The sequence below is a fragment of the Cygnus olor genome, chromosome 3 (genome assembly GCF_009769625.2).
Source record: "Cygnus olor isolate bCygOlo1 chromosome 3, bCygOlo1.pri.v2, whole genome shotgun sequence".
NCBI lineage: Eukaryota > Metazoa > Chordata > Aves > Anseriformes > Anatidae > Cygnus > Cygnus olor.
In genome coordinates, this window is record NC_049171.1 from 64,548,631 (window position 1) to 64,561,251 (window position 12,621).

The 12,621-nt window shown below is 39.7% G+C and overlaps 1 protein-coding gene across 5 annotated transcripts in view; it reads left to right on the plus strand.

The window, feature by feature from the left end:
• The window catches only part of PHACTR2 (phosphatase and actin regulator 2), a 138,117-nt gene that overhangs the window by 115,238 nt on the left and 10,258 nt on the right, over window positions 1–12,621 (plus strand). For all 5 annotated transcript variants that reach the window (XM_040553358.1, XM_040553354.1, XM_040553357.1 and 2 more), the window contains 4 exons: window positions 1,399–1,555; window positions 4,030–4,085; window positions 9,874–9,935; window positions 11,053–11,190. In XM_040553358.1, the coding sequence (XP_040409292.1) occupies window positions 1,399–1,555; window positions 4,030–4,085; window positions 9,874–9,935; window positions 11,053–11,190 (413 nt within the window). The remainder of the gene's footprint in view (window positions 1–1,398; window positions 1,556–4,029; window positions 4,086–9,873; window positions 9,936–11,052; window positions 11,191–12,621) is intronic.

The following is a 12,621-nucleotide window of genomic DNA, read 5'->3' on the forward strand; positions in this document are numbered from 1 at the left end:
ATGGCTGCGTGGCATGGTTTTAGATGATGTAGTGTTTTACCTAGTGGTAAATGAGAAATGAGTGTCCTTCTTCTCCCTTCCCAGAAAATTGTAATCAAAAACCTGCTGGAACCCATGCAATGGTGGCACCAGATCAAGCATTGCATGGATGGGAGTGGAGGTGGGAGGAGCAGGTTCAGAAGAGGGTTGAACAAGGCCTCCACGTTCAGGCATCAGCCCTAAGTTTTATTGATTGGGGCTCATACGTGTAATGAATCTTTACCCTTAAAGCACCACTATGGCTTTGAACTGACTTGCACTAGAGATCTTGTGGGAGTCAGGTGATTGGGGAAGTTGCTTCATGGCAGCTCTCAGCTGCTGCTTGAAACTGAGCCCCCAAAATGGCTCAGAATCATGTAGCCACCATTCCAGACTGCTGGTTACAGAGGAGCACACCCACCTCCAGGAGGACTGGCTCTCACTGGACACTGTCCTCAGCAGCTTCTGGAAGGCCCTGCAGGAGACCCAAGGGCAAGGCATGTAACAGCATGAACACTGGTGCAGCAGATGGTGAAGTGCCAGATAGCTTGAGACATTGAAGTCTTCTGCAGTTCTCCCTTTGGTCTGAATACCATCCAAAGTGGTAGCAACTAAAAATTCATCGATTCAGACACCAGCAGTGTCTTAATAAGAAGTGAAATGGGAGCCTGTGACCTTAACAAACTGTCATACATCATAAAATCATGCCATCATAGGACATAGGTAGCCCTCTCTGTCAGAATAACGAGACAAGGGAAGTTGTTCCACAGCTGGCTGACGCTAACACAGGCAAAATGGTGTGTTTGTTGTCCCTACTGTATCTGCTTTATGGATAAAGAGATTGCTTCAGTGCCTGGGGCATCCTGCCTAGAATACTTTGCAAGTTCTCAGAGTATTTTTCATTTTATTCAACTATTTTTTTATTTTTATTTTTTACAAATTAGTTAAAGACAGAAAGCAGTATACAAGAAATAAGTAGCATTACATTGGAAAAAAAAAGAATGAGGAGAAAGACGGAAGAACAAGACTTCGTTCTCATTTTAATTTAAAGTTTAAGAAAAAGAGCTGCATTTTGCTAACAGTACTAAGTAGGTAAATAAATCAGCCTATAATGTATCAGACTTCAAAGACACCTAAATGTAGATTTGTCCTTGTTAAACTCCTCTGTCATTTTGGTTGTTAGCTTTTTCATGCAAGTCTTCCAACTTCTTATTGTTTTGAGCTGAGTTGAAACTATTTCCCTTTTGATGTTAATTAAAATTCTTCACCTGCATGTCAGAACAAGGCTGCTTTGGGGAGGTATTAAAGTCCTTACTCAGAGTTTGTGTTTGTAACCTAAGCATGAATGAACTAAATTTACCCTCCTCTTCCTTTCCTCAGGCTCTTTGGCAAGTAAAATTCGTCGTAGGGATACTCTTGCTATCAAACTTGGCAACAGACCATCTAAGAAAGAATTAGAAGACAAAAACATCTTGCAGTGCACATCTGAAGAGGAGAGGCAGGAAATCAGACATCAGATTGGAACAAAGCTAGTGAGGTATTAGTTGCAGTGTAAATGTGTTTTTACTGGGTGGAGGTGGAGGAAGATGGTGAATAACATTGGGTTCACATTTTAAATTCAGCCCAATATGCAGTGCAGGATCGTCACAGTAAAACAGTCTGGAAAATTGTATTTTAATTTCTCACAAACCTTTAAAATGTCAGCGTTAGATTTTTGTTCTGCTGGAGACAAACCTGAGAGCTTCAGAGGGTGAGGTTTTTTTTGTTTTGTTTTGTTTTGGTTGGTTGGTTGTGGTTTTTTTTTTTTTTTGCTTGTTTGTTTTATATGGGAATAAAAGTGACTCCAGAACAATCAGTACCATGGTTCAAGCTTTTCCTCATGTTGGTTAGCAGGGACTTGAACTTACGTGTCCCCCTCTCAGTCAGAATTGTAGTTTCAGACACATAAAGTATGCTTGTACATGTTCTTCCCTTATGTTCCTTTCCACCCTTCTCCTGTTCTCTAAATGATTAATTATTCATGTACTGGTTCCAGCAAAAGAAATTAACAGAGACTGAATTTGTAGATCAGTAGTGTGCTTACCTCTGAGCATGTCTTTCTCATGCTGCTAACTGCTGTGGGGCATACATTACTTTCTCCTCCTGAACTTGAGAACATCGCATTAAAAAATATTTTCACTTTTATTTTTACAAACTTAAAAAAAAAATCATCCAAAGTGTTAACTTTGGTTTTTACAGTCTCTGAGAACAGACTACAATACATCTGGATTTTCCCAGGCTTGTCGTTGTTTCTCTTGTGCTTGGCAATGTCGTCCAGGCAGACTTGGAGGATGTCCTGTGTTTGTTAGATTTCCAGATACTGGGCAGTGCGGCCAGTGCTACTCCAGTACAGAAGCCCAGCAGCCCGGCACCAGCACTTAGCACATGTGCTGAGGTGCTCCATGAATTGCATGGCTAGCTAAGTAATTTATTTCATTCCCTAACTGTGAGAGGTATGCATCTTTTTTTGTAGAGCCCAAAGGTCATTTTTCTCCTGCTAATAAAGAAGCCTGGTTGTTATCAGTGTTTTCCTAACCAAATTCCAGCTCTGGTAATCACATCCCGCTTATCTGTATTCCCTCTGGGGCTTACAGTGAACAAGCCGCTCTTTGATTCTTGCCCTCAGCTCTCCTGCCTGGCATTGCCAGTTTTGCCAGGCTGGCACCCTCACCACACAGAGATAAAATAGATGTGCAAAGCTTATGGTGCCTGGTACAATGCCAGGTGCAATACCTGTGCTCAGGTATGAAATCACAGCCAAGTTTATGGCATCTTCTTTTAAAATTCCTGATGTCGTGATCAGCACCTAAGACCAGAGATCTGGTGGAGAAGTGTCTGAAGGCAGTGGAAGTCCTGTTCCCACAGCCCAATGAGTGCTGGGTCAGGAACTTCCTGCAGCATGGGGTTGGTCACTCCTTTCAAACCTCCTCACAATCCGAAAATCACATGAACACAACGGAAACTTTGTACATAATGAGACCTGGAGCTGTTAAAAAAATAGAAGGTCTGATGCTGAAGCAGTTCTTTACCAGAAATGACCCCCCCATAGTGTAACTGGAAACCAGTCTCTCCATCACAGTGTTTTTTCTCCATTCCTTACCAGAAAGTCCCTGTTTGAGTCAAAACTCAGCTCTTCAGTCCCATTCGATGGTCACAAGCACCCTCCACACCATCCTCTTTGTCTCCAGGTGTCACAGAAATGCTAAGCGTTGTTTGAATCAGGTGGCTTTCATGAGGCTACAAATGGTCTGTAGTGAGCTGGGGGGGTTGCTGGGCAGAGGGGATTTCCAACTGTTAAGACATCTGCAACATCAATTTTACTGCTGAAATTTTTCTTGCTCCTTTTCTCAAGCAAACAAGTGAACTTGTTTATTAAACACAAAGACAATATCCACCATGTTCTCCGCTATATAGACCAGAAAATTAATATCTCAGATATTTCTTAAATGGTTATTTTTATATATAAGTAACTAAATAAAATCAAGTTTTAATAGAAACTCCACAATTTTAATGTACTTGCAAATTGATGAGGAATGCTCAGCTTATGTTTTGTTTTGTTAAAAAAAAAACACAGGATTTGCATTCAAAATACCTGAGAATAATCTTATGATTGCACAGCTTATCATAATTATGATGCCTGGGGACAAAAAAGGTTTACGAACTCTTTCATAAAATTATACCTGTAAATGAGGAATTTAAATTTGCTGGTACAATTTCTGTAATATTGTGCAAGTATCACTTATGTATTCAAGTGGTGAGAATATAAATGCTAAAAGAAATGCCCAGTCAGTACTGAGGTTACATGCCCAGGTATTATAACTACATGTGGAAATTGTCTGTGGTTGAATACCTCAACTGGAAATGAGTAGCTTTATAAGAATGGCTATATAAGACACCTTTTAAGCTGCATTACAAATCGTCAGGTGTTATTTAGATCTGGTTTAAAATCAGTCACTTACTTTGTTCTTACAGGAGACTTAGCCAGAGGCCTACAACTGAAGAGCTAGAGCAAAGAAATATCCTAAAGCGTAAGTATTTTATTCAGGTTTAAGTTAATACTTACTTAGAAAGTGAGCACAGCATATGTTGGATTCATATGGAGGCCTGGTCATTGTTACTCTAGTGTTAGATCCATAATTGGAGAGAAATTATGTTCTTGAAAATAACAAGTCAACACTAGACTTATATGCTAACCTGTAATGGTAGCTGTGAAAATTGCATATATTCAAGATGCTGAATTTTTCTTGTCACAATCCCACTTCTTGAAGCCAGTCCTAAAACCCAGAAATGAATTAGATACCCCTTAGAAGTAGTTCAAGGCTGGTTAAACTTCCACCTATTTTTTCTGAGGAGGAAGAGGGAATATCAGTAACACTTGGAGGTGGGATATAAGGGCAGAGTTTGGAAAGTGGATTAAGAAGAAAGGTGAAGTATTCAGAGGAAAGGGAACAGGCATATGCCAAATGCTTCAGTATTATATCCGTTATATCCATAACTTATATCCATTTCTGAAATAAATGTATTTATTTGTCTTCAGTACTGGAACTTGGATAGTACATTCCTACTGAATATCTTTTTGATGATTAAATCATTCTTCAGTATCCCTGTACAAAAATTTAAGTCTGTGATTCAAATAGTCAGGAGCAGAACTTTGGAAAACAGGATTTTTACCATCTATACTTATTTTCCAATTTCGTTATGCTGTTTTTGTTTTTAGGCTGTTAAACTCTTTAGAACAGGCATTTTTTGTCTTTATGAATCTTTTTTTAATATAGATGTTATCTAAACACGCACTGTAACAATTGCCATGCCCAGCTCCAGCTAGCCCTGTGTTCTTTCTGCAGGAGTGGCTAGTAGCTGATGCTTATGTCAAAGAAATAAATGATACAAACATTTACAAGGAAGAAAATGCACATGGAAGCCTTTCACGCATAGCAAATCTCAGAACTCATCTGTTCTTTATATATATATATGGTATATATAAAACTTTCCACAGTTGATGTAACTGAAAGAGCAGGTATAATGCAGTTATTTCCAACAATTGTTCAAAAAAATATGGAATTCATCTGTGTAACCCTGGTGCACAGCATGCCAATGGAAGAAAAGCTAATAGGCTGTTTTCCTGACAAAGTCCATGGACTGGTCACTGTCACCTGCTCAGGCCAGCAAATCAAGGAGGAATAAGAATTATTAGCTTTCAGGCAACTTTCTGCGCTAATAAAATCCTATTGCTACTGTGCAAGCTTTTCAAAGTCAAATCGTGTCATGTCTTATTGAAAAGGGGAAGCTGCTGTTTATGCATTATGGTGCACAAGTTCAAGGGACTCCTGTCAAACACATAACGTGAATGAGCTTTCTAAGGACATAATTTCTTAACCTGTAGATTGCACAGTCATAATAAAGATAAAATGGGAAATACAGAAGTATTTGACATGACAAGCAGCTCACACTGAACTATGTGGGAAAGGTAATTCCAAAACATCTTTGGTGCTCTAGGATATGGACACTGAGGTGGGAACATCAGCAGGGCTTCTTGTGCTCTCTGTCTAGCTGATCTCTAGATAACTGATCTACCAACATATTTATAGTGTATTTAGTATCGCTTTTGCCATTGTTTATTCTGGTCACTGATTTTGCAATAAGTAGCTCAAGACTGGAAAGCAGTTAATAGATTTCTACTCCTGTTTCAGCTTGTTTACTTGATGTTTTTGGCAACATACCATGCTTTGCACTCAATACCCCTTCACTGTTCTTTTCCTCTGTAGCCAGCCATCCTTCCCTGCTGCTTCCCTGTGTCTGGCTTAAAGGTGCAAGGGAGAGCAAAAATAAGTGCTGAAATGCAGACATATAAATGGAAAGATAAATAAATAACAAAAGCAGAGCCACTGACAAGCACATGTAGAATACACAACTGCTTTTTGCTCATCACAGTTATATAAAATATTTCAAGTTAATCTTTAAAAAGCAAAGCAAACACAAGAAAAGACAGTGTTTGTGATGACAGTCTGACTCAGAGCCCTTTGAGAGTGCAAGTTCTTTCTCAGCTCTAAAACCTGCATATCATTTATCAAAATTATGGCATTCCCTTCCTGTGGATCATTCAGAAATGTTTACATCTCTTAAATGCCTTTGTTGTTGTAGGCAACTTTTGTGAATAATTTGGGATTCCTTTCATAAAGCTTCCTTCCTCCTTTTTAAGTATTGCGTGGGGAAAATTATTGCTTGTATGTAAACTGCAACCAAGGGAAAGTATTGTTTTGAGTAATATTTATCAGACTTTGAGGTTACATTAAGTGGTAAAGGTCCAAATGTTTATTTCAGGATTAAGTTCAGCCCAAATCTTTCAAGAGGTTCAGAAAAAGTCAGAATGTCTTCTTTTTCTGTATTTCCATTTAAGATGAGGAAATCTGTGTTGCAAGAAGATTTGTTTTGATAATATTACCAGATAAACCAGTTGCTGAAAATCCTGTGACTGAGTAAAATTGCAAGACATTGCAGGCTGCTTTGTGTAAAAATAATTTGGATAAAACTATCCAAACTTTTGAGTCTTCCCACACTAAAACAAAGTTATGATAGCTCAAGAGTCCACTCGAAGGAATAGATAAAGCCTTGTGGTTTTAATACAGACAGGTTTCTTGTGTACTGGCTCTGAGCTGGTAGTATTTATAGCATTGTATTACAGCAAAGAAACTTTTTATTCTTCCAGGAATTTTAGATTAAGATAATTGTATTTTTTCCCGTATCTGTAAAAGACAGTGAACTTCTTGTCCGGTGCACCTGCACACTTGCCAGTACTGGCTTTGTAGAAAGCAGTGTTTAGCCCTTGGTGCTAGTTAGTTATTAATGATTATCTTTTCTTGTAAAACCAGGAAAGAGAAGCCGCTTTTTGCGTTCCACAGCATTCCAAGAGGGAGGCACTTTGTTTGTCTTTTCTTTTTCTTTCCTCAGCAAGCCCACAGAGAAGTCTAAACATAGCTAATCCCCACAGGGACACAATGGAAAGTTCAGTTTCATGCTCCTGGAGTGCTTTCTGGTCAAGAGCAGAACAGTCCTTGGGCAGAGCAAATCCTCTCTTCTCTTCTCCCCTTCTGCTGTGAAGCAGATGTCCCGCAGAAACAGAAGGTGGCAGGATTTAATGGGGCGGACGTTGCAGGAGCGATAACATACAGATGCCAGGGAAGCTGTTTGTTCTACTTTGACCATTGGGCTTTTTAACTCGGACACCATGGCACTAAATAAAATGGTTTCAGTGGGTAGTCAAATGCCCGTTTGACCTGTGTGCTGATGTGCCTCCCAGGAGCTGCAGGCAGGGAAGGAGGAAAGCCACAGCTTGCTGGGACCTGACTGGAGAGCGCTGCAAGCAAAGGGCGATTGCTCAGCTGGTCCTTTGCCAGTGCGGCAACCGTGGCAGCCTGAGGAGGGGACTTGGAGCTGGGAACACTGTGTTTATGTTTTCCTTCTCCACATCCTACAGATCAGATCTGCTTTTAAGGTGGAAAGCAGTCAGAAAGGTGTTTCCGTGCATTAACACGTTCCTATTTGGGCGAGTCAGTCAGTTCATACCTGCAGCTGGAACTTAGCCTCTGGGTGGGATTTTCCACGACACCTGAAGGAGAAGGAGCACAAGCCCCATTATTTTTAGCTCAATGCATCTTTTTAAATCACTGTGGCAACTTTCAAAACTTTAAAAGACAAAAAAATGCATTATAGTGTTATTCTTAGTAAGAATTTCTGTCAGAGCAGTGTTTCTGTAGAGCGCCGCTCCACTCAGCAGTCTGGAGAGATGCAATAGGTGCTTTAGGTACGAGGGAGAGTGGTCAGTGCCAGGAACCTGGTGCATTTGGCCAAACAGCAGATTAAGGACATTAACAGCAGCCACCAGATTTCAGTCCCTTTACGTCAGCTCTTGAGTTTTCTTTCTAGAAATAAACCAATTTGAATGTGTAACTGTGTGTATATATCCACTGATGTGCATTATCCAGTTGCATCTTTTCTGCTACTGGAGAATTTCTATGAGGTAGGACTGAAGTGATTCAGTTCCTGAAGGGGCAAAAATTTGTATGTCAAACAAATCCCAGGTAAATGGAACCCCAAATTAATAATTTATGTTTAAGTACTATGCAATATTTTGTTTAAACAAAAGCCTACAGATGACTTACCTGTCCTAAAAAAAGCTAGAGAGCTTTTGATTTTGTTAGGTGAAGATGTCATGAAAAGAGTTATCATCTAAAGTCAAGTCCTCAAATACACACAGCTTGTTTATTGATAGATATGTTAATAATAATAACAAAAAAGTTTAAGTAAATTAATCTTTAACTCTCCATTTTTCAGTTTAGTCAGTTACAGATCCTTACAGATCCATTTCTTCATGGTTTAAGAGAAAAGCTATTAATAAGCCATGAATTATGTTCATATTTCGGTATCTCAATAAAATCACCGTCAACAATAGATCCAACCTAATTCTGGCTGCAAGCCCTTGCAATTGCATCTTGCCAATAGAAATCTGGGGTTGGTGTTGGGATCTTCTCCCAGAACAGTTCTTGGGCTGGTTCTTCTTATCGTCACTTTCTTTCTTTCTTTATTTTTTTTTAATCACTTGTCCTTCTTCCCCTTTCCACTGTATTCTTCTTACATGAGAGCCTTTGAGTCAGCAATGAAATGTGCACGTGCTGTTAGGTGACCTGTCACAGTGTTACCTCCAGCATACCAGCCATGACATGGAAGCTCTTTTGCAGCTAGGTTGCCTATAGTAACTCCACAGGCTGGCCATAGCAGACAGAGTGTTGAACGACGCTGGAATTTAAAAGTGCCTTTTCGCCTATGCAGGTTGGCTGCATCCACAATAGACAAATGAGCTTTATAGTTAGCCTTGAACTGCAACTTGGAATCCATAACCACCAACCTTGAATAAAACAGGATCTGAATTCTAAAAATATTTCTAGGTGGTATATTTCAGCCACAACAAAGTTAAGCTTGCATGTAGCTATGAGGTGGATCAATAAAGTAGATAATATTATTCAGAACACACATCAAATTAAAAAAATGCTGAGTCTATATGAATGTGCCCTTGTAAGTGTTCTTGTCAGTGGCACTCAAGAAATCAAGTTTGGTTAGCTCAGAAATTTATTAATAGCACATTTCAGTTTTGTTCCCAAGTACATTCAGAACATGCACGTGCAATTTTCTGTTGTACCCATTCAGGGCATAGAAGTTATACGTTGCATTTGGTTTAGCTAGTGGTCCTTAACCAAGAATATCTGAGTAATGAATCATATACATTCATTATAAAGTCAGAAAAAAATGTTAAAGCAACAAAGACAATTTGCACTAACAGCTGACAGTAAAAAGAATTGTCATTGATTCATTCCATTCTGTAGCAGTAGAGGAAACTCGGCTGATTCAGATACTCAGAGCAAAATTTTTTCTTTGACCCTTATGAATAATTAGACTCTTAGTCAAGAGATGGCATGTTGGAAGTAAAAGCAATAGTGATTTTAATACTAGGATGAGTAATTGAATCATTAGACAGCTCTTTCAGAGTACCTCTTACTTGCTGTTACACGGAAGCCTTCTCTTTGCTATGTTCCTGACCCATCATGGTGACTCAAGAAGTCTACAGAATTGGGGGGAAATGTGGATAGGGAAAAGAAATAAGAGCACACAAAATCAAAAAGCAGAGAATACATGCAGGATCACCCCAAAATACGAGCAAACATTAGCCAAGATTTGAAGTCCTGAAGCTTTAAACCAAGAGAAGTAAGTATGTGAAGTTATAATGTGTAAATATTCACTGCTTTTTATCTCTTCTAAAAACAGAGAAGAATGAAGAAGAAGAACAGGAAGCCAAAAGAGAAATAAAACGTAGACTCAGTAGAAAGGTGATGACGTGTTTTTTTTTGTTTGTTTTGTTTTGTATTGTGTGTTTGTGCGCATAGGATTATTTTTTTGTAAGATTCAAAAATTCAGTGTACATACATTAATGCAAATATGCGTTAGTCATGTCCCCATATTAGAAATCTGTTTAAAAGGCAGTACCAGCCAAATCCTTCTAGGGAGAAACCCCATTCTTTCCGGTTTCCCATACCTCAAAAAAGCATACAGTCTGCCCATGCTTAATATTTGTCCGTGTAAGCAGGGGGAAGAAATGATCTGGGAGTTTCCTCTGTGAGCATGACCACCGCTGTGACATATGTTCAAGGGCAGCCATGCCTATAGATCCACTCTTCCCTTGGGCAGCAGAGAGGGTAGCAAAGCAGTGTGTGCCCACTCCTTCACCCTTCTCCTGGCCACATCAGCAGCAGTCTTGCCTGCTCCAGATGGGATTGTGCTCATTGTCCCTGTGAAATAAAAATAATAAATAAATAAATAAACAAAACAAAACAGTGATGTGCTATTCTAGCTCTGGGGTGTCATTGTGGGAGAGGATGGGAAAAATTTTTGTACGTCTCCTTTGTCCTTCTCTGCAAAAATAGTTGCAGTATTATTTTTTTTCCTTAATGTGATTGTCTTTAGCTGATTAAAATGAATGTTGTTTGAGGTGACTGGAACCCTGTGGCTGGGCATCGTAATGACTAAGATAGAATGCCTGACCACCAGATGTTAATTTTTTTTTTAGTTAGGCAGGTCCCTCCATATCAGGCTTATTTTCTGTATTATAGCTGAACATACCAGAGCGTGTAATTGTTAATGCAGACAGACCTATCATCTAGTGGGGTAAACAGAGTGACAGTTGCAAAGTCACAATTAATATTCCAGGGATAACTGTCAAGATTCTCTGTGACCTGCCTGACAAAGACTATTTTTATAATTGAAGAAATTAGGTTATGCTGCTCCCCCATTCCCATGCAGTGCTCCCAGGGTGGTGCCTTTTTTTAGACACCTGAAAGTGACCCTATTTAGAAACACCATTAAAGTTCTCTAGAGATTACATCATACCCTCAGCTTTTATTTTATTATGTCTTATTAAGTGTACTATTTTCTGCCTTCGGCTTACAGCTCAGCCTGAGGCCTACAGTGGCCGAACTTCAAGCAAGGCGAATCCTGCGGTTTAATGAGTACGTGGAGGTCACAGATTCTCCGGATTATGATCGTCGTGCTGACAAGCCTTGGGCCAGGTTAACTCCCGCAGACAAGGCAAGGGGCAGATTTAGATTATAATTAAATTCTTGCATCGTTCACTTTTGGTTGCTTCTTCTGATCTGTGATTTCTTGGTGCAAGCATCATGCGTTTCATCTGCTGGAGACAGCAAAATTGTCATGGTGCTGTGCATTTACTGCCTGCAGCTAAGAAAACTCACTCAGGTGCCTGTTAAGGGTGTGTTTGCCAGCTCTTTTACAACAGATCAGGCCAGAATTTCTTGCACTTTTAAAGCCTTGCTAAGCCAGGTACGTGCTGTTGGCAAAGATAGCCATGATCATTGGAGTTCAGGCAAAGTTTCTGCAGGCAGAAGCCTGCATCAATATCACCAAGAGTTATTTTTGCAATCCATTCAAGTGTAAAAGGTAGAAGCTATTCCATCTTTCTGAGGATTCTTGGCCATAGCTGTCAATTTTGGAGATAATTCTATAATTCTACGTGGGCAGCAGTCCTGGGGAGGTTTGCCCCAAACATGCTGCAATTAATAGTTCCTCTGCCTAACTACAAGGAATGGGACAAATTATGTTGTGATTCCCTTTTAAAGGATAAATCAGCCAAAGATTACCATAAAATACTCATCCATTTTCCTCCTACACCACTTCAAAAAAGGAAAGTTTTATATGTTAGATTTACATATCAAAAAGTTCTGGCCCTTTTAGTACTTGATTTGAAACAACTTTTATGGTAATCCTATGACATGCTTGGTATGAAAAATTATGTGTGCACAAATCCATTGTCTTCTGGCTGAGGACTGTGAAGCACTAATTTTATTTCAGCTTGTATTTTAGCATTAATGACAGCTCACCTGATATTCAAAGGAGACTCTCATAGCAAGTCAAGGTGGAGACATTAAAAATGTACCTAAACTGTTTCAAGATGTTGGTTCTGGGAGGTACTGAACTCTCTCTAGTCCTCATATACTCTGTGGGAGATTAGAGGACCCAGCACCTCCACTTTCACTGAGGTCCATCTTACCAAAAAAAATGGGTAAGCTTCACTAGAACAAGCAGGGGAGTTTCCTGTCTACTCTAGGGTGATGGGTTTTAATCTCAGTTCATTTTGTAATGACCAGATGTCCATGGCTGTTTCTGATCCCCATGTTCGTTGGCCTCAGCAGAAAGGCAAAGCCCCTGGGTTGCCTGGAAACTCCTTTGCCCTTTTCTCCCAAGGAATTCATTTTTCTAATTCCAGTGGGAGCAGAAGATAGTACTGTAACAATATTATGGAGCTGGAGCTCTGGTGGTTTTGCTGCTGATTTGGTGCTCAGAAATGACGCTCTCTTTCCTAGTTATTGCAGCAGCCTCGTGTAAGTGTGCTGCTGTGGCTAAACAGAACCATACCCTGCTTAAAATGAAATTTCTCATTTATGAGACCTCAGTCTGGTGATGCTGTAATTTTATCATGCTCTATGTCTGTTCTGCATTGAA